The 25,489-nt window shown below is 34.1% G+C and overlaps 2 protein-coding genes and 1 pseudogene across 2 annotated transcripts; 2 read left to right on the top strand and 1 right to left on the bottom strand.

Annotated features, from left to right (window-relative positions):
* Positions 1–5,325, top strand: part of LOC141843150 (pheophytinase, chloroplastic-like) — a 9,810-nt pseudogene extending 4,485 nt beyond the window's left edge.
* A 4,540-nt stretch (positions 5,326–9,865) lies between these two features.
* LOC141842623 (cysteine-rich receptor-like protein kinase 2) lies at positions 9,866–14,363 on the top strand. Its single transcript, XM_074730672.1, has 8 exons — positions 9,866–10,051; positions 11,513–12,297; positions 12,398–12,508; positions 12,719–12,858; positions 12,999–13,209; positions 13,297–13,531; positions 13,639–13,801; positions 13,905–14,363. Exons 2-8 carry the CDS (start codon positions 11,532–11,534, stop codon positions 14,232–14,234), a joined length of 1,956 nt encoding a protein of 651 aa, XP_074586773.1. The 5' UTR covers positions 9,866–10,051; positions 11,513–11,531; the 3' UTR covers positions 14,235–14,363.
* Positions 14,364–17,083: 2,720 nt separating this feature from the next.
* On the bottom strand, positions 17,084–17,925 carry LOC141842854 (E3 ubiquitin-protein ligase SINA-like 10). Its single transcript, XM_074730844.1, has 2 exons — positions 17,824–17,925; positions 17,084–17,743 (listed from the first exon to the last, which is right to left on the bottom strand). The coding sequence occupies exons 1-2, from the start codon at positions 17,923–17,925 to the stop codon at positions 17,084–17,086; spliced, it is 762 nt and encodes a 253-aa protein (XP_074586945.1).
* Positions 17,926–25,489: the final 7,564 nt, after the last annotated feature.

Here is a 25,489-nt window from a genome sequence, read left to right as displayed (position 1 = left end):
TCTTGTAGTAGTAGCACTTGGCATTCTTTACAATTCTAAAAATCGATCTGGATCAACCTCGATTGTCAGGTTCTCGCTTAATTTTGCGCCCTCTCACAAATAAACCGTTAGCTTGACTCTTCCCATATTGTGATTTCCTATTTTGTTCTTCTGACAACAAAGCTGAAGAGACAACATCCAAATCTATGGTCTCTTTGCCATAGGTTAGTGCGGTAATTATAAGAGGGAGGCAAAGATCTCGATCACAACAATGCTTTGTCTCCATCTTCAGTTTTGACATTAATATCGAGAAGCTAGCTTAATAGTTTTTTATAGTTATTCAATGCTAATAAACAGAAGTAGCTTCCTTCATCTCCAAGGTGTACAATTTTCTCTTTAAATAGAGCCGGTTGCTAAGAGATTTTGTAGTGTAAAGACCATTTAGTTTGTCCAAAGTTAAGCAACAGACTTCTCCTTAGCGACATTATAAAGAACTTAATCAGCAAGGCAAAGTTGAATGCTACTTACAGCACGGAGATCTAGATTCTTCCAAGTTATTTGATAAAATGGGGTCTGCTTCTCTTCCTTTTAAAATTTTGTACAAGACTTGTTGAGCAAGTAGGTCATTCATGTTGATTTTCCAAAAGGCTAAAATTCTTCTTAATCAAACTTTTCCACCTTGAACTTGGCATTAGATATCTTGGAAGCCATGTTGGAGAATCTAAAAATCTTGGTTCTGATACCATTTTTCATGTAGAAGATAGGGTTAGGGAAGAAAGTAATAACAAAAGCACACAAAGAAAGAGACACAATACATTATTTACTCTCAAGATGAGAGCTACATCCATGGGGTAATACAATGGCTTCACTGGTCACGAGGTGTACAACCAAGAGTACAAGATCACATTCTAAACTTTGTACTCATGCCTCCAAGGTTCTTATTCTATAACCCCTTCACAATGTTCACTACAATGTTCACTACCTAATAATTCAAGGTGCTCTGCGGCATCCATTGATATAGCCATGTCAGAGCCACACAAAAGGTTAAATCATTTAATGTGATTACACCATCCAAGAAGCCATCAGTGCCTCCATTTCTGTTAGATGTGTATATCCAAGACACCATCACTAATTCTAAGAAGTCCCAAGGAAATCAAAGCACCATATCAAAAACCAATATAGAAAACATGAAGAGTCTCATGATTCCCGTCACCTGAAATATGTATGCACTGAAATCTTATAAATTGTACTTTTCTTTAACATATGGAGTTTTGTTGTCATCACAAATCTTCTGGTATATTACTTAGGATTTCATTATATTTTAGACATTATATATCATGTCTATGTAGTTCATCCTTCATCTTATATCAGACACATTGAAAAGTTCAAATTAGAACATAGGCTGTTTTGGCCATCTAATCAATGTTCGTTTTTGTATTCCAGGAATAGACAGATTACCATTTAGAGCAGAGGGCTATAACTTTTGGACATGGAAGGGATGCAAGATCCATTATGTAGAACAAGGAATGGGGCAACCTGTCATCCTCATTCATGGATTTGGTGCTTCTGCCTTTCATTGGAGGTAATTGTTTTCAAGCTATTAGCAATGCTACATACTATTATTAGTGCTACGAAATCTTGTTTCTATATATAATGCAGCTATATGACATTAACATTCAAATTTCTCATTGCACACTTAATGAAAATTTATAATTGTAATAATCAGATTTAACATTAATGAACGAGTTGCATATTGAAATGAAAAATTATGCTTTCTTTTTTGTTATTCCACAAATCTTAAATGTCATATGCTACAGAAAGCTTGTTTAGCGACAAACCATAGTAAAGTGGCTTGTCATTAATGTTTGAATAATTTCTTTCAACTTCTAATCTAATTCAACAGTCAGAACGTTTCTGTATTTAAATCCACCATACTATTTGCACTCAGTCAGAGAATCAAGGTGCATTGCTGGTTTCTTGAATGTTAAATCCACCATTTTTACCATTGCTGTTAGTTATTGATTCCAACAATTGCAGATATAATATACCAGAGTTAGCAAAAAAATTTTATGCCCTGGATTTGCTAGGCTTTGGATGGAGTGAGAAGGCTATCATTGACTACGATGCAACAATTTGGAGGGACCAAGTGTCTGATTTCTTAAAAGAAATTGTGAAAGAACCTGCAATCTTAGTTGGAAATAGGTAATGCAATTAAGAATACTAAAGGATTTATATTTTGTTTAAGTTTTGACTGCATTTTGCAATAAAAAAGTTATTAGGGTAAGGCACTAGGTAGTATCTTTATTTATGTTTATTATTCAATGTAGAACTATAAGTTCCTAGTGATATATGATATTTATGCACGAGTACTTAGAACTGTAGGATAAACTAGTCACCATGTTCTGAAGATTAGGAAGATGCAACTCTTAAGATGGGATAAAACTAATCTTCTAATTTCTAAAGATTAGAAAGATTCAGAAAACCTAAGCTATTGTGGATATATTAAGGAAATTTAAAGGGATCGGCTACAAGAGCAGATGGAGGTGGTATAGATAGTTGATACAAACCTTGAGACTTATGCCCAACACTAATCTAATCTCTGTCCTTGTCTGTGAATTTTAAATAGAAATCAATCTACCAATAAATGCCATTGAGCATTTTAAAGATTTGGTAAGTTTATTGACAGATGATAACAAATTCCAAAGGAATTCATAAACAAAAATAGAAAAAAGGATAAAGCAATAAAAACTTGTCCAATGTCTTTTGTCAATGTGAAAGAACCATTGGGAGATATGAAATTGGGTGGTGAACTAAGTGAGTAGAGAATAAGTGGATATTATCAGACGTGTTCAAAGGTTCCCAAGCAATGACTTGAGTAGAATGCTTAGTGGTATGTATCATAAACGCAGTAGAAGTACCTTCATGAGATAAAACAACATTTGATTGAGAAGAGACATCACTGAAGAAGACTGGTATACTCTATAGGAATTGTAGTGGAGTTAGAGTCAAAGAAGATAGTTGACTATACAACATTGGCGGTGTATAGAGGATGTCCTGGTGGATAGCGAGGGAGTAGTAGACATCTTGTATATGCCAATATTTTTACAGTGGGGTGCATTGGATCTTATTCTGTTTACCAAAGTGACCTTCACAGCATTGTTGACATCCATGATTCATCTACAGCTGTGACTCACTAGTTGACAACTGAGCAGCCATGGTTGGTGGAGGAAGAATGTAGCTTTTCAAGTTTCTCATCCTGGATAGCTACTGATTAACCCTGCAGGAAGGGTCTAATTGAGATATTATAAGGATTCAGGGAACTCAGCTTCGACAAACTTTTGGGCAACCAATGTGTATAATATTTCCTTCAGAGCCCTTTTCCTCTTATTAGCATTGACCTTAACAATTCTCTTGTACAAAACAATATCAGTCCTTGAAGGAGCAGGTTCCTCGTTCATCGCAGCTGTATGATCAGTCTGGAGTTGCTCAAGTTTTTTATTATGAGCAGCAAGTAAGCGATGAAGATCGCTGACGAGGATATGAAATAGAAATTGGCCAAACAACTATTTGAGCCTTGAGAGGAGTAATCCGCATTTGAATCCTTCATAGAGGAAGATGATGATGGCATAACAATACTCCTCTGTGCACCTAGTTATCATCGTCCGTGCTTTGGCAGATGGAAAGAAAAATAATCCTTGAGGCTGGTATCAGGCTTGAATTTGAAAGAGAGGAAGCTGAGCCCATCAGCTGCCAAGATGTAGGCTTCAGGCCAAATTATAGAGGATCTAAGGAGATTGAAAGCCTGTTGCCTCTACCATCATCTGAAATTGGTTGTGGAATGATCTTGGACGACTACTAGATTGGTTCAAAGCAGGAGCAGTGCTTGTGGCACAAGGTTGAATCTTGAGAGGAAGCAGTGCACAGCAGGAATTAGGACGTCAGCAGGTGTTCAATGTTCAGTCCCCATAACAAAATAGGTATTGGGTATCATACAACGAGAGGCTCTGATATCATGTTATAATGTGTAAAGTCATCAGGATTAGATATCCTAGGTTCCTCTTTATCTAACTTTATTATTTGTCAATACATAATTACAGTTAAGTCGATCATCAGTACCATATGGTATGTACAGTTAGGTCCTTAACAACACTAAAGTTAGTTGCTTTTTAAATGCTATCAACCTCCTAGTTCTTATTCATAATTGCTAAAGTCACTGCTTATTGACTATATCGTGTTGCAGTTTGGGAGGGTTTGCCGCTTTAATAACAGCTGCTGAATCAGCTCAGCTTGTTCGTGGAATTGTCTTGCTCAATTCTGCTGGTCAGTTTTCGAATGCAAACAATAAACAGTCCAAGGAAAATGGAAGTGAAACAGCCTTACAGAAGTTCCTGGTCAATCCGGCGAAGGAAGTCCTGCAAAGAATATTCCTGGGTTTTTTGTTTTGGCAAGCAAAGCAACCTGCTCGCGTCGAAAAAGTCCTGAAAAGTGTAAAGCATTTACAATGACTTGTTGCTTGCTTTCTGGCTCATGTTCTTGATAGATTGACCTGGCAGTGATTGTTCTTTCTTCTACCGTCAACGCAGGTTTACATAAACACTTCCAATGTGGACAATTATCTGGTGGAATCAATCACCAGGCCGGCCGGGGACCCAAATGCAGGAGAAGTTTATTACAGGTATCCAAGTTATTTAGTTCAATGGCAAACTGGAAATGCATCACTTGTGTAGTCTTAAGAATAAAACTGTTGCCCCTGGGACAGACTTGCTGAAGTGGACAAGGTTTGAATCTCAACGAAGTTGAGACAATGTACTTCCCGTAGTGGTCAATTGCAATTTTTCGATTTACCTCCTTACAGATGGTCGTGGGACTGTCCGTGTGGAGCCGCTGGAGTGGCGGATTCCATCTTTTACTGAAGAATAAAACTTTCACTGAGAACAATCTGGCATTAATTCCTTCAGGTTGATGACAAGATTTATGTCGAACCAAAGCAAGTACACACTGGACAGCGTTCTTAGCGAACTGTCTTGCCCGCTGCTGTTGATTTGGGGGGACTTGGATCCTTGGGTTGGACCTGCAAAAGCTGTGCGAATCAAGGATTTCTACCCAAACACAACCATTGTGAATTTAAAGGCGGGGCATTGCCCTCACGACGAGGTGCCTGAACTCGTGAACACTGCTCTTCTGGATTGGTTAGCTTCGCTAGAGCTGGTGGCCAGCCCCCAAGCTCCGGTGTGAAGTTTAGTTTACTTTTGTAGGTCACTGATATTCTTTGTCATGGGGTGTAATTTATAATGCCTCAGTTCTTGGGTGTTGATTCACTTTTATACATAGTTTTTTTTTTTTAAACTTGAACCTAAGTTAAATGAGAGTCTAATATCTTAAATAATTTCTTTCAACTATGTAGTTTGTTTATGTTAGAGGGAAGGATTAAAAAAAAATTTGATATGAGAGAAAGGGTTTTTTTTTATTTTTAAAGGTTGAGATTATTTGATCAATAATAAAATTTAATGTTCATTATTCTTTAAACTCTATAAATCACTCTATCTTCTCTATTATTATCTTTCAATTTTGAAATCTTAATCGTTTTATATTTCAAATTTTTAGTAATAATGGAAGGAGGTTTATCATCTTGATTTTGGAATGATAAAGAAATAGTCAATCCGAATGAGGATCATGATATTAAATTTATCGATAATAAATTCAGAGATACGTAGTCAACTTAATGAATGCAAGTCCTTTTATATTTATATATATTTATAAATTTATAATTTTAAAATATTAATAATTTTGAATCGTGAATTGAACTGTGCATCAATAATTTCAAATTGTGAATCATAATCGTCTTGGACGGTTAAGATTAAGGATCAACCTATAAAGAATCATCAAATCAATGATTCCAAACATAGCATAAAGGAAAGAGACAGGCATGCTACAGTTCATCTGAGTATTATTAGATTTGCATAAAGGCACGTTTGAATCTAAGCTCATAAAGTGAAATTTATTAAGAGGACATCGAGGTACAATCAAATGTAAGAAGTCGCATCAGCCATTAAGATAAATTAAAAAATATTCACAACGGACGCCCATCAACCTAATATTTTTAGGTCAATCACTTATTAAAAGAAATTTATTCATTAATTTGTTGAAGTTGTGATTCAATTCTTAGATGTCTAAGAAACTGAAAAGGCATTATGTCACTGCACCATTGTCCCGGGGGATATGATGATATAAATGCATGGTCGATAAAAAGAGATCATCAATGAATTAATAACAATGATGAATCAATTATCGATCGAGACTAAGACTTGAATGCCTTCCTCGAATGGTTTTCCAAGAGCGCGCCTATATGGTTAATGCCTACTCCATGTCTAAGATCTTGTCGAGACTTCACCTGAACATAAATTTATTATCATAGATCAGCTACATGAAGCTAAGTATGTTGATTAGAAGGAAACAAAGAAAGAAATTACTTTCATACAAGGGCAGAGTCAAGTACAAACGTATTTGTGCTTCAGCCCAGGGTTCGATTTATTATGATTTTGATGGAAGATTATTATAATTATTACAGTATGGAGTTAATCTTTGTTGTTTTTTATTGAAAAAAATTTATAAATCTTGGTTCAGTCATTGCTTTGGTAGATGAAGAGAAAAGCTTAATTAGTCACCAAAGAAAGGAAAAACACTCTAGATGAGTTAAGTTTGTCCCTAATTGAGGTAAGTTCGTCTAGTTTTTCTAAAAATTCAACTAATGATGAGTATAGTCGACAGACATTAAGAAAATACTATAAACTCATAAAAAAGAAGGAAAAGAAGAATGAGGGCTTAGACTTCACTAAAGAAGGCAAGACTACAACATGTCATGTAGACTTATATGATTAAATTAGGTTGTTTGTTTGTACTTGTATGCTTATCTTGTAAAAACTTGAAATTGAAAGCAAGACTGAGAAAGCAGACAAACGCAAATCGAACACAGCCATATCATGCTTGGAGTGAATTGGATTTGACTTGGGTCTAATTAGATCCAAGCCGATTCGGTCAATCGATCCCAAGGATCGGTAGATCGGTTGGGTTCGGTTGACTAAGTTTCAGTCCGGACTCGGATCGATGATGTGGCAAGGATTGGTAGACAGATAAACTTGATAAAGATGAGATTGCAGATTGCGATGAACTCGTTCGTAGGGATCAAGTTTGTCCAAGATTGGTAGACCGGAAAAGTCATATAAAAGAAACCTTGGGAACAGAGCCCAGAACAACAACTTTGTACTGCTCAATACTATGACTCTATGCTAGAAAAAAAGACTCTATTCGTACGACTGAGAAAGCGTCTGGAGGAGTGTGAGACGCTCATGGCTTCTGGATTGATCAACACAAGAGTTTGTTTGTAGTTTATTATAAGCATTGTTCTTATATTCTTTATCGTTTGTGCTTGTAATTATAACTTGTAAGAAATGTTTCTCTGCCTCTGAAAAGGAGAACACTAGTGTATGGGCGTCTCACGTACACAGGCCTTGGAGTACTAACCCTGAGAGGTTGAGAATCAAGTAAATACGATGTGTTCGCTTATTTTTGTTCTTTAAGTTAATTATATATTTCCACTGTGACTAACTCTGTAGAAAGTACAACGAAATCGAGTAAAAGAGAGAATTGATATTCACCCTCTCTATCGATCCCATCGTGATTCTACAATTCGAAGCTTTCGAAAAGACTTTAAATGATATTTTTTGAGCATAATACTCAACCGTTAGGGTTGCATCGGTAATAAATATAGATATCTAAATGAGTTTCAATTTAATATATATATAGATCCCGTGATTCTATCCAAATAAAAAATTATTACTAATGTCCTTCCATCACATTACCAATGAAAAAACATAAAGAAACACATACAAGCGACAAGGATGTTTCACCAAAAACAAAGGGCAAATAAGGTAAGCCCTCCTATGATGAATTGCTAGAATTTATTAGCCATTTCTTTAGAATTATTGCTAAAGTAGTCAAATTTCACCTAACTGATTTCCTTAACCATTTAAGATAAAAACTAAGATTCGTCTCAAGTTGAAAAGCTTAAGAACCAAATAACAATTTGAAATCTCAACTTCAAGAGATCAAAATTACTCTAGAAGAATTTTCAAATGATACAAAGTATTTAAATAGGATTCTTGGAATTCAAAAAATATTTTTAAACAAAAGGCTAGTGTGGGATAAACCCCCAAAAAAAAAGGATAAAAGACACACCTCTTTATTTAGTATCAAGAAACACACCATCCTCGGGTGCTATGCAAAGATAAGGTATTTTAATAGTTAATCAGATATTTATGAGTCAATCAATTACGACACATTGTAGATTAATTTTCTCTAGTGAAAAGATAACCTTGAAGCATTGACTACAGAGCGATGTCATTTGTGCTTCTAAATTTACCTTAGTGATCATTGTAGAGCGACGAATCAGAGAGAAGTTTAGAGGGAATTGTAAAAGAAACAAATATGAGAAATTGAAAACGAAGAAAAACCTCCACTGTCTCTAATTTTTATTAAAAAAAGAAAAATTTATTCAATAATTAAAAACCATCCAAAAATAACTAAATATGTATTTAAATAGATCCAAAATAAAATTCTAATTTATAAAAGACAAAAATACTCTTAAACTTTAAAAATAAAATTATCAAAAATAAAAAAATATTTAGAACCTCCAAATGATGTCTGATAGACCCAAAATTGAGTTGGTACATGTTTTAATCTATATTGAATAGAAGTCTCTGAAAGAATTTTAATAAGCAACTGATTGCACCTCGTTATAATACGCAAATTAAAAGTTATGATTCCTTAAAGTTCAGTTCCTTTTGCATCAATTATGTATCACTGTGCATTTAATATTCACGAATAAATCTATCAATTATTCATTAATAAATTTTTAATTAAAATTATAAATAAATAAAATTTTCTAAAAATGAATAAATAATTTTATAATATTAAATTCATTAACAAATTTTCAAATTTTAAAACAATCAAATAAATTCAAATAGAAATAGAAAGTTCATAACATATAAACAAATCAAAAAAGCTTAAAAAAAATATTTAATTTTTTAAAATTATTATTTGATTCATTTACATCTAGTTTTATTAATTATTATATAATTTAAATATTTAATTTTTTGAATAGATTAATTCATGATTAATTTAATTTTATAAAAATTCTATTATAAAAATAATTTTTTTAAATATAAAATGAGTACAAAATGATATGACATTTACTGTCAATAAATATCTTTATTAAAAATTAATCCTAAATATTGTTATTTGTACTCCTACTCTCTCCTCATACTCTATCACTTTTCTTTTCTATAAAAGATAAAATTCATCATCTTAGCGATTCCAATATGATCAATCTCACGATCATAAGAGGTAAATCAAAAAATTGTAGTTAATGAAACTATATTAGATAAATTTTTTATAGTGAACGATTTCATCGTCACAATCTCATATCAAAAAATCCTCTAAAAACTTGAATTGAAATAACACCTCAATTAATAAAGATATGTTGCTAAAAAGACTCGAATTTGAAATCTCAAATAACACATATCTTCATATTTACCATTTGAGATAAATCATTTCAACTCCTACCCTATCACTTACACTGTATCTCGAGGGCTACATCTTCGACTTAAAGTCAATGACCTTGCTAGATACGCAAAGTCGTTGAATTTCTTCCCCACGCTAGTTGACCAATGGTGGCCCAATGGAAGACTTTGACTAACGAGACAAAAACTAAAAATAAAAACAAAAAAAAAATACCGACTTCTTTAAGAAGCCATTAATGCTGATGATCGAGTTAGGTGTGCGATCTTTCCCTTTCCTCCTTCCAGCAATCGAAGCCTTCACTACTGAGCTTCTCGATTCTCTTATTTCCTTCTGATTCGTCTGTGTTTTTTTTTTCTCTAGACATTTAGACAATCCTTAGGTTTTTCTTTGCTTCAGATGCATCGAGAAATTCTGGTTTTGCTAGCTTTCAGGAGTTCTTGATCTCTCACTTTGAAGATCTTGAAGGTCTGCCAGGAGCAAGAACATTGCACAAGTAAGTCTGTCTTCTTGGAAAATAGTCCTATTTCCTTACTATTTGTATCCTTAGCATTGATATGTGTCCTATATATATATATATATATGAAAAGAGTACTATCTTGAAAGATTCTATACATCTGTCTTTTTCAACGCATTTCTTTAGAGAAAGATTTCATTTTTTTTCCATATTTGAATTGAAACTGAGATACTCATGCAAGTTCTTCCCTTCTGAATCAAATTAAGATCTGAAACATGCACTCCATTGATGGATTTTGTATCCTTAATATGCCATGTTTGTGGCAAGAACTTTGTTGATTTTTTAAAAATAAATAAAGAGAAGAAAATCAAATGATGTTTTCTTGGAAAATAGTCTTATTTCCTTACTATTTGTATCCTTAGTATCGATAATGATTCTAGAAAAATCTCTAAAAGGGGATGAAATTTAGATATTTTCACTCTGTTGAAGTGAGGAACCATATGTATGTGTGTGTGTGTGTGTTGGAAGAGATTTAGATTGAAAAGAGCACTATCTTTCTATACGATTCTATTGACTAAGATACTCATGCCTTTTTTCAGATTAATCTGAAACATGAACTCCATTGATGGATTTTGGATTTTGTATCCTAATATGCCATGTTTGTTAGAACATGTTTGTGGCAAGAACTTTGTTGAATTTTTTTTTTTTAAAAAAAAATAAAGAGAAGACAAATCAAATGATGTTTTCTTGGAAAATAGGCTTATTTCCTTACTATTTGTATCCTTAATATCAATAATGGTTCTAGAAAAATCTTTAAAAGGATGATGAAATTTAGATATATATGTTCGGAAGAGATTCCATTTTGGAGATTGAAAAGAGCACTGACTCTCTTCTCTCCCTTTTTCATGGGAAATCCTTCTTAGAACATGGAGTGTGAATCGTTCACGTTTGAATTGGAACTGAGATACTCATGCAAGTTCTTCCCTTTCGAATCAGATTATGACCTGAAACATGCACTCCATTGATGGATTTTGTATCCTTAATATGCCATGTTTGTTAGAACATGTTTCTTAGCAAGAACTTGTTGAAAAAAATTTAAAAAAATAAAGAGAACAACGATGTCTTCTTGGAAAATAGTCTTATTTCCTTACTATTTGTATCCTTAGTATCGACAATGGTTTTGAAAAAATCTCTAAAATGGTGGTGAAATTTAGATGTTTCCACCCTGTCGAAGTAAGGAACCAACCATGGCATATATATATATATAGAAGAGGTTTCATTTGAGAGATTGAAAAGAGCACTGTCTTGTTGAAAGATTCTATACATTTGTCCTTTTTCAACACATTTCTTTAGAGAAAGGTTCCATTTTGTTCATGTTTGAATTGAAACTGAGATACTCATGCAAGTTCTTCCCTTCCGAATCAGATTATGATCTGAAACATGCACTCCATTGATGGACTTTGTACACTGAAGTTATGGTTTTACTTGTGTGATCTGTAGGAGCTGGATAAAACATTGTATGCTGAAGCTTACAACCTATTCAATGGGTGGAATTGTGTCAATTGTCCATCTATCGCTCCTCCTTCTCCTCTGTGGGCATGCCAAAGGGGATCCAAGATCTCAAACAGTGGAAGTCACTTGTTCGAGGCAATTGGAACACAATTCAATGGCATATGTTCCGAACTTCCTTGCTACAATGGATAGCATTGCCAGCCAGATCCGAACAGATGGTTTTGGCAAGGCGACTGTGGGCTCAGGGCCAGATGCAAACTATGGACTAAGCCAATGCTATGGTGACCTCTCCTCTCTGGACTGTGTTTTATGTTATGCCGAGGCTCGAACTGTTCTTCCCAAGTGCTTTCCCAATACTGGTGGGCGCATCTATCTCGATGGTTGCTTTATGAGGGCAGAGAATTATAGCTTCTTTTCCGAGTATATCGGTCCCGAAGACAGAACAATATGTGGAAACAAAACTAGTAATGGTAGAGCTTTTGAACAGGCAGCCCAGCAAGGTTTGCTGAAGGCAGTAAATAAAGCTCCTGGAAATGGTGGCTATGCGAAAATTTCAGTTCCTGAAACTGAGGGCTCGAATCGCTCAGCTTATGTTTTGGCTAATTGTTGGAGGACACTGAATGAGACCACTTGCAAGGCCTGTCTAGAGAATGCATCAGCTTCAGCAGTTCAATGCTTACCTTGGTCGGAAGGCCGTGTGCTCAACACAGGCTGTTTCTTGAGATATTCCGACACAAATTTCCTTAATCCAGATGCGAGCAGAAGCCATCAAAGTATGCTACATGAGTTCTTGAATCTATTGAAATTTTTGTTCAGCTGGTTTCTTGATGTCTTATGTGTCATTGCTATGTGCTATCGTGTGGTATTTGGCAGGGAGCATCATAGCTATGGTTGTTGCCGTTGGTAGTGCTCTCATAGTTGTTGTCGTCGGGATTACGGTTGCGGTAAGGGTGTGGAAGCAAAGGAAACTAAAGAAGAAGAGAGGTAAATGATGCTACTTCTATATTCATATAATGCACACCCAATTACTTGCTTATTGTTGTTCCATTTCGTATCGTAAAGCCAACCAGATCATCTGAACAACTAGAAGTCTTGTAAACTCATCATAAAATCTCTATAATAGAATGCTTATTGCTTTTCGTCTTCTCTTTTTCGCATCTAAGGTCTCTGTTGTGTACGAATTCGTATTCTCAGGTTTGAATAATTCAGTAAGCATCGAACCAGGCTTATACAATCATAGTTTGAACTTCAAGTATTCGACACTTGAGAAAGCTACAGGAGGCTTTTCTGATTCCAACAAACTCGGGCAAGGAGGTTTCGGAACAGTCTACAAGGTGAGAAACCATTTCTGTTTTTCATATTTTGGATCGACAAGCCTCTCATGCCAATGCAACTTACAGAATTGTGCAAATATGTAAGACCAAAGCATTAGGTTGTGGTTCTAATGTTTGATGAACTTGCAACTTGCTGATAGGGAACTTTGGTTGACGGACGAGAAATTGCTGTGAAGAGGCTGTTCTTCAACAATAAGCACCGCGTCGCAGATTTCTTCAATGAAGTCAACATAATTAACAGTGTGGAGCATAAGAACCTTGCTAGGTTGTTGGGTTGCAGTTGCTCGGGACCTGAAAGCCTTCTTGTTTATGAGTTCCTCCCAAACAAGAGTCTCGACGGTTTCTTATTTGGTATAAGATCAGTTCGATATATTGAAGGTTATTGTACTAAATCTTTTCTATGTCGTAAAGGTTTTGTATTCTGCATAACTTTATCAGATCCTGAGAGGGGCAAGGAATTAAATTGGCAAACGAGGTTGGGCATCATTACCGGCACGGCTGAAGGTCTTTCTTATCTGCATCAGAACTCGAAGATGAAAATAATCCATAGGGATATCAAAGCAAGCAACATCCTACTAGACATAAAATTTCGACCGAAAATTGCTGATTTTGGACTAGCAAGAACATTCCAAGACGACAAGAGTCATATAAGCACTGCAGTAGCAGGAACACTGTGAGTAACCTTCTCTATTTCAAGTAGAAGTTCAGATGAGCAAAACAACTCATTGCGATTGTATTCGCCGATTTATTTACCCGTTTGATAAGAATTTACATCTTGACAGGCTACATGGCTCCAGAATACTTAGCTCGCGGACAACTGACAGAGAAGGCAGATGTCTTCAGTTTTGGAGTGCTTATGATTGAGCTAGTGATCGGCAAATCTAACAACCGGAGCAAGATTTATGAATGTTTTTCCGATTCATCAGAGAGTCTTCTTACTCAAGTAAGCACAGCTGCGAACAAATGAAGCTCGAATGAACATCATTTGTGTTACCATGTTCAGTTTATGCACTAAATATTTGGTCTTTTCGTTGCTCATCGAGTAGGCATGGAAGCATTTTCAATCGGGAACGATTGAGCAGATGATCGATCCGAATATTCGCCTCGACAATTATCAAGATGTTGACACAGTGAAGGAGGAAATAGTGAGGGTGTTCCATGTGGGACTTTTATGCACTCAAGAGAGTCCTTCACTTAGGCCATCAGTAGCATCTGCTTTGCGGATGTTGAGCACTGACAGTGAACTTCCTGCGCCAACCAAGCCACCTTTCACCGACGAGACGACAATGGAGCTCGACGAGACGAAAGATGTAGAATGCCATCCATCTCCATACTCCATTGCTAGTGTATCCACCAGCTCATTCTATCCGCGGTGATCCACACAGGTGTGTTTGATGGCAAGAAATGCTGGACTGGTACTTGTAAGATTGATGCCTTTGTTGAAGTAATTATATATGTTGTTAGTTAAAGAATTGGACCATTGAGATAGCAAGAAGCATGTTACATTTGCCACCATTGTCATCGCGATGTAGACTGTTCTGGTTAGATGTCGTGGATGGTGAAGTCATCAATCAATAAGTGATCCGACGAACGCGAACTCTTGCTCTAGTTGGTAGAGAGATCTGAAATATACTCAGACGAGAGGTTAGACTAGCGTCAGGAAGTTTTCATAGACCACTTTGATGCTCAAATTAGGATTTTTCAAATAAAGAGATGATTTTCTCCAAAAGGGACCCCCAACCAAACGCACCCTTAGGGTTTAGGGTCCTCCGATGGATCTCAGAAATCTTAGCTTCAAGACTCAGTTGTTGTATATTGTAGGGGTGATTTTCCTTCAATGAGTAGCAGATCAGGAAAAATGAGCTATTTGGATGGGCTACTACGAGCGCTTTCTGATTTACCTTGGTAGTCGAGCAAGTAAGCCTTAAGGCTAGACTTTCCTGCCCCTAAGGTGTAACGCAATGGACGCATGATATTTCTGATTACAGTTAGGGGCGGAATCTCACAGGAACTCACAATTTGGAATTCACCCCTACCATGCGCCTTCTGTATGTATACCAAAATTTACCTCCCTTTATATTTGTAGGGCCAATTCTAGGAGATCGCTGAGGTGACGGATTCACATTTTTTTAAGGCTAGACTTTCTCGTGTTGAATCATTGCTCACTTTTCATGACCATCCTCGGTCATATTAGGCAAGCCCTCTTGTTGTTTGAGACTATATAGTAGATAATTTAAGATAATCCCATGTCTTTTTTTATTCTCTTTAGAAGCAATCAATCCCTTGTTAGGATCACTTTGATGATATGGCAATTTAGGAGGAGGGTGAATAGCACATTCAATCATGTAAATAAGAGTTTTCTTTTCTCTTGCATATTCTTGTAAGGCAATTTTTTTATTATTTATATACAAGGCATTCTTGTGTCAATGTTATGGAGATTATATAAATAAAAAGGCAAGCATAAAGAAAGAACAATGTTAATAAGTACCCCCTCTAGCGTCATAGTGATCCTACACTTCTATCGTTCTATTTGGACCTATAATTGGTATAAAAAATAGACAGACTCTTGATTGTACTAACCATCAAAGGAACATACTAGATAAAATGAAGAACGAAGAGAAGCTCGGTCGAAACATCTATGATCCTCCACCATACGAAATAGAGGGATTCAACCTTTGGAGGAAGGCAATGGGGAGTTTCGTGTTGATGGACAACTTCGACAATAAGGTGGTATTGAAGAAACCATCGGCTAAATCAGAGTCAAACTTAATGTTAGAAATTTTGCCTAATAATATTGTGTGTAGGTCAGGAAAATACAAAAGTGCACACGATCTATGGACTCAGCTAATCGAGTTCCACGAGGAACCTTCAAGACTAGAGGATAGACTTAGGGAGGATCAACTTGAAGACCAAACTGAACTAGAGTCAATTTTGCCAAGAGATTGAGGAGGACAATCTTAACGAAAACACAAAAAGTAAAAGTGTTAATTTTAATTTTAAATTTTATATAATATATCTTAAGTGTAAGAAAAGAGGACATTATAAAACTAGACGTGCTATTTATAAGACTCAATCTGCATAATTGATGACCAAGGAGGAATTGATGTTGGAAATCTGAAAAGGAAAAGAGCACATTATATGCTTCAAGTATCAAAAGATGGATCACTATAAAAATCATTGCCCACAGAGGAATGTAGGGATGAAACAAATGACCAATTCAAATAGAGATAAAAGATGAAAAGATCAATTATATTTCTGTAATTATATGATACATATAAGATTTGAAGATTAATTGATTGATGAATAATAAACAGTTAATTTGTTAATCAGTTAACTAATAGAAGATTCAAACTGAAAACTATTAAAACAAAGTAAGAATTTATTTAAAATTCACGCTCTCCTCAATTTTCTTTGATAATTAATTCTTTTGACGTGAGTTCTGTGCTTTGTTCTTTGGAAGAATAGCATCATTTTTTTTTACTAAGAAATTATTTGGATTAAGTGTATTAAAAGTGTACTGTTACTATCTTTATTATTACATTATTGATGTGGTGGAAATTTATTATCTCCACGTATTATACAAAACCATTTTTAATATTAAAAAAATATTTTAAAATATTTCTTAAACAAATCGTTTAGTTTGAAAAACATGAATAATTAAAATGTATATATCGAAACAAAATCTTATATCTCTAAATATTTTCTAAATAAACGTTAATATTTAAAAATTAATTTTATAAAAAATTATTCATATCCATATCTCTAAATATTTTGTAAACAAATATTAATATTTTAAAAATTAATTTTATAAAAGATTATTCATATAAAAGATTATTCATATTTTACAAACATCAATCTCAATTTTTTTTAATATTTAAATTTCTTTCTTAACGATTATTTTCGAACAACAACGTGAAAAGTTGCAAAAGATGTTTTGAATTATTCTTAAATAATCATTACATTAAAAAAAAGGATAGTAAGAGATCGTATATTCCTCTGGTAGATAGATGGCGCGAATCCTGATGCACAAAAGTCATATTTTTTATCACAAGAAACGCAAAATACAGGACATCACATCAAAACAAACATGATAGGACAGGAGAAGGATTAATCCTCGACGTGCATATAAACTTCCTTTCCATCCCCACCGTAGAAGTAAGGGGGACGACAAGGAAGACGCAAAATATATGACATCACAGCAAAACAGGACAGGACAGGAGAAGGATTAATCCTCGACGTGCATAGAAACTTTCAGGTCGATCTTTCCATCTGGACCGTAGAAGTAAGGGGGAACGACAAGGTAGGCTGTTGTCCAAAATAATCCGTCCCATTGTTCGACGGGAGCCCTAACCGAAATCTTCATTCCCTCGTCCAACATCGCTACCAGTTCCAGCTTACTGAATATCTTCCTGGAAGGGCGAGATTGGCTGCAACACACCACTGAGAAGCTGCAATGGTCTGAACAGTTTTCGAAAGGCTCAAACAGCACGAAGTCGACACCGTCGTCGCTCGCTCTGAGCACTAGCAATGGCTCCTCCGGGTCGATGGAGACTTGCAGCGGAATCTCATAGCTGATGTTGTAGATCTTGATGCGGTGCTCAGCCGTGAGGTGCTGTACCATGGCTCCATTCGGTGCTTGGAACGAGCATTCCTTGACTAAGCAAGGGCGAGGCGCATAGTTGCATTCCTTCTCGTGGTTTGCAATGGAAGATCCGAGGTAAGGAAGGTACTGGTTGCATCCGTGGGCGGAATGAGAACAGGGGATGAATAAAGACTCTATCACCTTTTCTAGAGAGCGGTTTCGGATATATCCCGGCGTTAAAGAGGGGCTCGGTGTGAGTGTATTTTGGCAGTTATGGCAGACAGCGAATGTATCCATTATCAACTACACAAAGAAGGAGGAGGTTATGACAACGACGATTGAACTGATCGGGAAGAAGGGCGAGTAATTATAAACTAAATAACCTGGTAGACAGGTACGGCGAGACGGCCGTTGCACAGACCGCACCGGAGGGTATGGAGTTTTAAACTCACCATCGTCCACTCTGCTGATCCTTCTGCTTCCATCTTCTCAGTTGGGACGCTGGAGAGAAAGAATGCCGCCGCAGTGTTTGATTCGCAGGGTGGGTCGGATCATTTACGGCATTTATATTGAGTTTCCGAACCCTAATAAATTCATTGTATTTATAATAAATATCTCTTTTATTATTTTTTAAATATTAATCTTCATTATTTATTATTTATAAATTTCACCATCTATTCAATTATTTTAAAATTATATCATATTAAATAAATATATTTTAAAATTATTTTAAAATATTAAAATTATTATTATTATTTTTAATAGACGATGCATGCAGTGAGTAGCAAATCATTTTTAAAATATAATTTTAAAATAAATTAAAATTATAATGGAAATAATAAGGATTAGAAACACACAATGGTACAAATCAATTTTATTTGGTTCATAGTCTTTTAAATTACTGCTTCAATTGTTGTATATTGTAGGGGTGATTTTCCTTCAGTGAGTAGCAGATCAGAGAAAATAGGCTATTTGGATGGGCCACTACGAGCGCTTTCTGATTTACTTTGGTAGTCGAGCAAGTAAGCCTTAAGGCTAGACTTTCCTTACCCCCAAGGTGTAGTGCGGTGGACGCATGATATTTTTGGCTATAGTTAGGGGTGGAATCTCACAGGAACTCACAATTTGAAATTCACTCTACCATGCGCCTTCTGTATGTATACCTAAATTTACCTCCCTCTATATTCGTAGGGCCGACTCTAGGAGGTCGTTGAGGTGACAGATTCATATTTTTTTAAGGCTAGACTTTCTCGTGTTGAATCTTTGCTTACTTTTCATGACCATCTTCGGTCATATTAGGCAAGCCCTCTTGTTGTTTGAGAATATCTAGTAGATAATTTAAGATAATCTCATTTCTTTTTTATTCCCTTTAAAATTGATATGATTATTTTCTTAAAAACTATTTTCAAAATAGTGATTGACATATTAATGTTTAATGGATTTAATATTTGATTGAGTGTAAGTATATATATTGTTTTAAAATTTATACATTTTTTAAAATTATTGATCAACATCTAGCTTATAGTATCCTTAGGTCAATCATAAACTCTTGAATCTCTAGCTACTTAGGTATTTCTTCTTTGTGATGAATAAGAATGCCCTAAGAAAGAATCGATTACGGGAAAGTCTTATTGAAAGACCAAGTTTTAAAAAATGAGAGTTTCTAAAATTAAATTTGATATAAGTTTTTACAATTTATTTTGATTTTTTCTAAAGAGAGAATTTACTTTGAAAATGTCTTTTAGAAAATATTTTCAACAAGTATATTTTAGACAATATTTTTCAAAATTATTTTAAAAATTTTGGAAATAATTTCAACAAATGTTTCAAATCATGTTTATGTTTAGAATAGTTTCAAAATATATTCAAAAAGGGAAATTATTTTGAAAGGTTCTTCAAAATATTTTTAAAAAAGATTAAAAAGTTATGTGGTGATTTTCAAAGAAAGAGATATTTTAAAAATTAAGAGATTGCCATAAAATCTTGGAAAACATTTTTGAAACAAATTATGCCTTGGAAAATATTTTCTTCTTTGAAAATAATTTGAAAAATTAAATGTCTTTGTAAAAATCTTGAAAATATTTTGACAAAGTACGAAAGATATTTCAAGTTTTCGAAAAAATTATCAACATAGCACAGCATATTCGCAGCAAGGTTTCCTGCAAAAGAATCAAGGAATGTTCCATGAGTCGGACTAAATAAGTCGACATGCAGGTGGAAATGAAGAATCAATTTCCTCCTACTTGTGGGCCTTCTGGATCACTTAGAAGAACATCCCAGATATGGAGACACTCAGTAAGGTTGAACTCGCGCATCAATAGTAGTGAAATCCATCTAAAAGCATAGAACTGAGGATTTACCTGAGATAGATTTTCATCTGAAATCAGTAACTTGTCATGTAAAAGAGAATAATTATAAAATCTCAGCTACCATGCAAAGAAAGCTAGATATATAAAGTGATGTTAATCGTTTCAGAATACCGTACGCTAGCACATTTTGAAGCTCACTGCATTAATTGGGATTTGTGAAATTTCCTATGCTTCCTTCCATGACCAAGCATCGATCATTGACTCGAAAATCTTTTATGCAATGTTTCAGTGGCTAGCTTGAGTACAACCCTTTCATTGGTTTGTAGGCCTTTTCAAACCCACTGAACCATCCTTGTACACCCTCAATTCTTTCATTGGTGTGTAGGCCTTTTGAAAAAAAGGTCATCTTTGTCTACTACTAACTCAATGATTTACTCACTTCATCCAACTAAGAATAAGTTGGTTCTTTAAAATTAAAATATCCATGACATAATAGTTGAATTTCCCTCAACTACAGGTCCTCCAAAGTTGTAATAAGAAATTTATACCGGCATAAAAAACAGTGGCTGTTTCATGCTAAGAAATGTCCTAAATATGTAATGTCATCTCTAACCAGTAAGAAAGGACCACCCCCACCCCCAAAACACACACACACACGCACAAAAGCCCCTTCAATCACCTCCATCTAGATCTCTATGGCATGTGAGTCTGTCAATGGGCTATCAATTATGCCTACCAGCATGTCTACGATCACTAGCTATCTCAACCAACTACGACCAATCATCACCATCAGCCAACCTCGTCGGCAATCCCTGCAGTCATTCCTGTAGGCCATGGAATGAAATAAAAGGGAAGCGAAGAAAGGGGCAATATTTACTCATATCACAGCCATTTAAGGAAATACTCAATTTCCTCTATGAAATTTATTATTTTCTACAAAACAAACAATACATTTTCATGAATCCTTGTATTGTTTCTTCATCACTAAAGCTCTCAACAAAGAAATCAAAGGTAGTCGCTCTAAGTCATAAAAAGACAACAGTGGACTAACCCTAGCTACCAAAGCTAATCAATCTAGCAGCAACACATAAAGAGTGGCTTGTATGTTTGCTATGCGAGAACGGACTCAACATGGAGGGGGAGGGAGGGGAGAGGAGAGAAAGAAGTAATGTTTACTTAGTGAACAATTGGAGGGGAGGGAAAGGGAATAATAGTATGAGACCATTATATGCCTTTCTTCAACAAACATTGTTACGTTATAAGCTGATCGAGGTTTATTTATGGGTGATTAGGTGATTCAAGAGTTAAATGGTGCAATTAGGAGTACTTATGGCTGAACTTATCAGTGTTTCGATTGATTTTTATGCAAGGCAATTGAGCATTGTATCAACTGGAGATCATTTTGGGATTACTTTGGGCTCAAATCAGAAAGAGTTGGACAATGTCGTAATTAAATATATATAAGCTTGATTATCAGTGTTACCATAAACTCCGCCCATGGTGAATCAACTCCCTATAACAGGTCCCAAACCTGGAAAATCATGAGGGTCGTATTAAGTTGTCAGCCAACGTAAAACAGACAAATGTTATCTATGGGATCTATCAAACTATTATGTTAATGCTAGGTTGTTTTACAAAGCAAGAACACGTTGGATAAGGATAGACATTATAAGAATACTAATTATCTTAAATTTAAAACATGAAATGTCAAAATGCTCACCCTAAAGCAATAGGGTAGTAGATACGACGATTAAGAAAGAATTAATATTTTGCATTTACAAGAGACAAAATAGATAGGGAAGAAGGCAAGGATGATAAAGAATTCAAATTTTGAATTATGGTATACAAGAAAGAGTAAAATAAAAAAAAAAAGGATAAACAATATTATAATAATTTGTCAAAGGACGAAGTAATAAGAGTAGTTAGGAAGAGAGATAGGATTATAACTCTCAAAATAGTGATGGCAAAAGAAACTATTAGTATAATCAACCATATATGCATCACAAGTATGATTAAATGGAAATAGTTTTAGGAAGACAGCTGAGATAGTATAAAAAAATTCTAATAATTGAGATAATTTTAATAAGAGGAGATCTAAATGGATATAAGTATGATTAAATGGAAATAGTTTTAGGAAGACAGCTGAGATAGTATAAAAAAATCCAATAATTGAGATAATTTTAATAGGAGGAGATCTCAATGGGTATATAGGAGAAAAATAGAGTGCATAGGGGCTATGATTTTGAAATAAGAAATTAAGAAGGAAAAACTATATTGAATTTCGCAATAGCATATAAATTTATAATAGCTAATACATTCTTTAAGAAAAGAGAAAAACACCTGTTACATTCAAAAGTGGAACATTAAGTCGTTAATTAACTTTTTTATGATTAGGAAGAGGAATAGAAAAATTTGCAAAAATTACAAGGTCATCCCTAATGAAATCTTAACTCCCCAACCACCTAACATAAGTTAACAGTGTTAAATATGTATCTTAAGCATAATATTAATAGAAGCAAAGCATGTATAACTTGTTGGACCAAGTGATTAAAGTTAAAGGATGAAAAGCAAAATATCTTAAAGAAAGGTAGAAGCACAAGTATTAGGAGAAATTCATGATGATTAGAATACAACATAAGATAAAATGACATTAAATTTGAAAACGATAAGCAAGAGCGTACTCAGTAAATCAAGAGAACAAACATCACCAAATAAAAAATCTTAGTAGTGGAGTAAGAAAGTGCAAAAGAAAGTAATGAAAAATGAATAGCCTACAAGTTACTATACACTTATAAGAACAAAGGCAACTTTAAAAAATATATAAAGGCTAAGAAAGCAATAAATGAAGCCAAGAATGAAGCTTATGAAAGCTTATATTGACAGCTTGATACAAAAAACGGGAAAAGGAACATCTATAAAATAGCTAAAGTGAGGCAGAGAATAATAAGAGATCTTACTAAAAAAAGATACATTATAAATGAATCCAATAGGATACTAATAAAGAATGAGGAAATAAAAGAACAATGGAAGAAGTATTTCCATTCATTCACCTTTCAATGAAAATTTAGATACCAACTTAAGAAATTTAATAGATCAGGAGAATAACAATTTAAATTTTTTATCAAAAATTCAAATTTAAAAAATAGAACAAATATTAAACGGGATGCAAAATAAAAAAGTGATGGACAGAATGATATTCCAATAAAGGTTATGAAGTGTCTAAGAAAATAATGTATTGAGTAGCTTACGAAGTTATTCAACCTAATATTGAAAACAAAGAAAATATTTGATCAATTGAGGGTAAGTAATCTAGTCCCCTGTATAAAAATACAAGAGATATACAAAATTATGCGAATTATAGAGGCATTAAGAAAATGGTTCATATTATGAAACTTTAAAAAACTGATAGAAAAAATATTAAGGAGGCCAAGTGACCAAAAATAATTTATATTCATGCTTGAAATGTCGACTATAAAAGTTATACATTTTCTCAAACAATTGATCAAAAGAACAAGAAAAGAAGCAAGACTTATTCACGATATTCATTGACCTAGAAAAGCTTTTGACAGGGTCCCAAGGAAAATTATGTGAAGAATTCTAGAAAAAAATATTAACATATCGCATATTGAAACAATTAAAGATATATATGAGGATGTAATAACAAGAGTAAAAATTCTAAGCAAATTAACCGAAATATTTTCTATAAAGATAGGATTACATCAAGGATCAACTTTAAATCTATATTTTTTACACTAATTATGAATGAACTCATTAGACACATCCAAGACCAGTTACCATGGTGCATATTGTTTGCAAATAACATTATTTTGGTCGATGAAATGCCTAAAGGAGTAAATGTTAATCTCAAATCTTAGAGGGAAATGTTGGAAGTAAAAGTTTTAGGCTTAATAGAGTAATGATGGAATATATGAAATTTAATTTAATAGTAGTAGACGTAGTAAGATAGTTGTTTAGATAAAAGATGACGAGTTACCTATAATTGAGCATTATGTATCTAGGAACATTTTTACAAAAGGGTAAAGAAGTTGATATAAATGTTTTATATAGGATACAAGTCAAATAGTTGAAATGAAGGAGGATGTCAGTTGTTCTTTATTATGGTAAGGTACCTTTAAAGGGTAATTTTATAAAACAATTAGACCTTATATATTATATAGAAATGTTGGATTATGAATCGAGCACACGAGCAGAAGATGAAAACCGCAGAGATGATGTTAAGGTGATGTGCAGACATAGAGAATGACCAAGATAAAAAATGACTACATTAAAGAGAAAGTCGAGGTTGCATATATTGAGAGAAAACTTCAAGGGACACATTTAAAATGATATGAACATGTACTTAGGCAACGAATAAATATTCCAATTAAACAATATAAGATTATGATAAATACACACATTAATCGAGAAAGAGGAAGACCGAGAAAGCTAGTTAAAAAAAATAGAATAAAATTCATTAAATATAGATGAGGGTATAGAATCCAACTCTACTGAGTGATAAAGGCTTAGTTGTTGTATTATTGTTACTCTAACCGTCTTCACTACATGATTGATAATAGTTGCTGCATTGTTAAATATATTTTTCATCCATAATCAGGACCATCTTGACTAAATGCTAATTCCCAACAAATGATTCTCCATAAATAAATACCTGATAAATATATTGTTCTTATTTGGCTAGGTAATCCATCTGAAAAGATAAAAACTAAAAGGCTTATCAACCCTAAAAGTATTCATTTTTCTTCCAATAGTCTTGGTACAACTGATTATGTTAACTCTGTTTCTTTCATTATCCAATACAAATATTTAACACTTCTCTTTGTAGGGGAGAAAATCCAAGTTAATTGTTTGGGACTCAATCCAAGGCTTAATTTAATAAAATCCGCTGGATGTCTTTACTCCACATATTTTTCAATTAATTATCATAATAATAAGCATAATGTATACTTAAGTTTAGAGAAACTGAAACAGTTCCAAATTCAATTTGTAGCAAGACAAAATGTACTAGATGAGGATAAACAACATTGAAGGGGGCATATTTATTGAGTGTAAAAGCAGCTAGACTATGCAGGTAACAATCATTATTTTCAAGTTACTATGCTAGCCTCTACAGTTTGTTGGTCACTGCATAACTTGGTAGAATAAAAACAGTTCATATTCCAAACTACAGAACTAAAGTTTGGCCAAATGCAGAATAGAGAAGTGGAAAGCAAAGCATGTAAATAACAATACCCAATAGATACTATCGACAATCTTAGAAAACTTCAAAATATGTTACTTTTGTTGTGACTTCCAAATGTCTCCGAAGCTCTTCATCGTGTCTTTTCAGAAGCTGCGATAATTTCTCAATTTTAGACTGGATGCCAACAACACTTTTGTCGAGTTGTTTGCAGAAGTTATCCCTGAAAATACTGAGTAGTTCGGCAAAACAGAAAAATGTGCCTGCCTCTGCAAAGGTCTGCATACATCATGATTATATATATTATTCAGACGTGTCTCGAAATAATGGTCAAATAAAAAAGAAGACAAAAAAACATATTCTCACAAGTCAGAATTAAGTTGGAAGGTAGAGGTATCAATATCACAATTAAACAGTCAATATCTAAGTATTAGTTATATTGGACCAATAAAATCAATATAGACAGGAAAAATAGAAAAAAAAAAATTTAAAAATTGAAATTATTTCACATAGAATTTGGCAGAATGTTTTGTAATACCTCAT

The sequence above is a fragment of the Curcuma longa genome, chromosome 12 (assembly GCF_044706935.1).
Source record: "Curcuma longa cultivar G26 ecotype Majalengka, Jawa Barat chromosome 12, ITB_CL_G26_1.1, whole genome shotgun sequence".
NCBI lineage: Eukaryota > Viridiplantae > Streptophyta > Magnoliopsida > Zingiberales > Zingiberaceae > Curcuma > Curcuma longa.
Note: the sequence above shows the minus strand (reverse complement) of the source record. Positions and strands in the feature narration are given on the sequence as shown.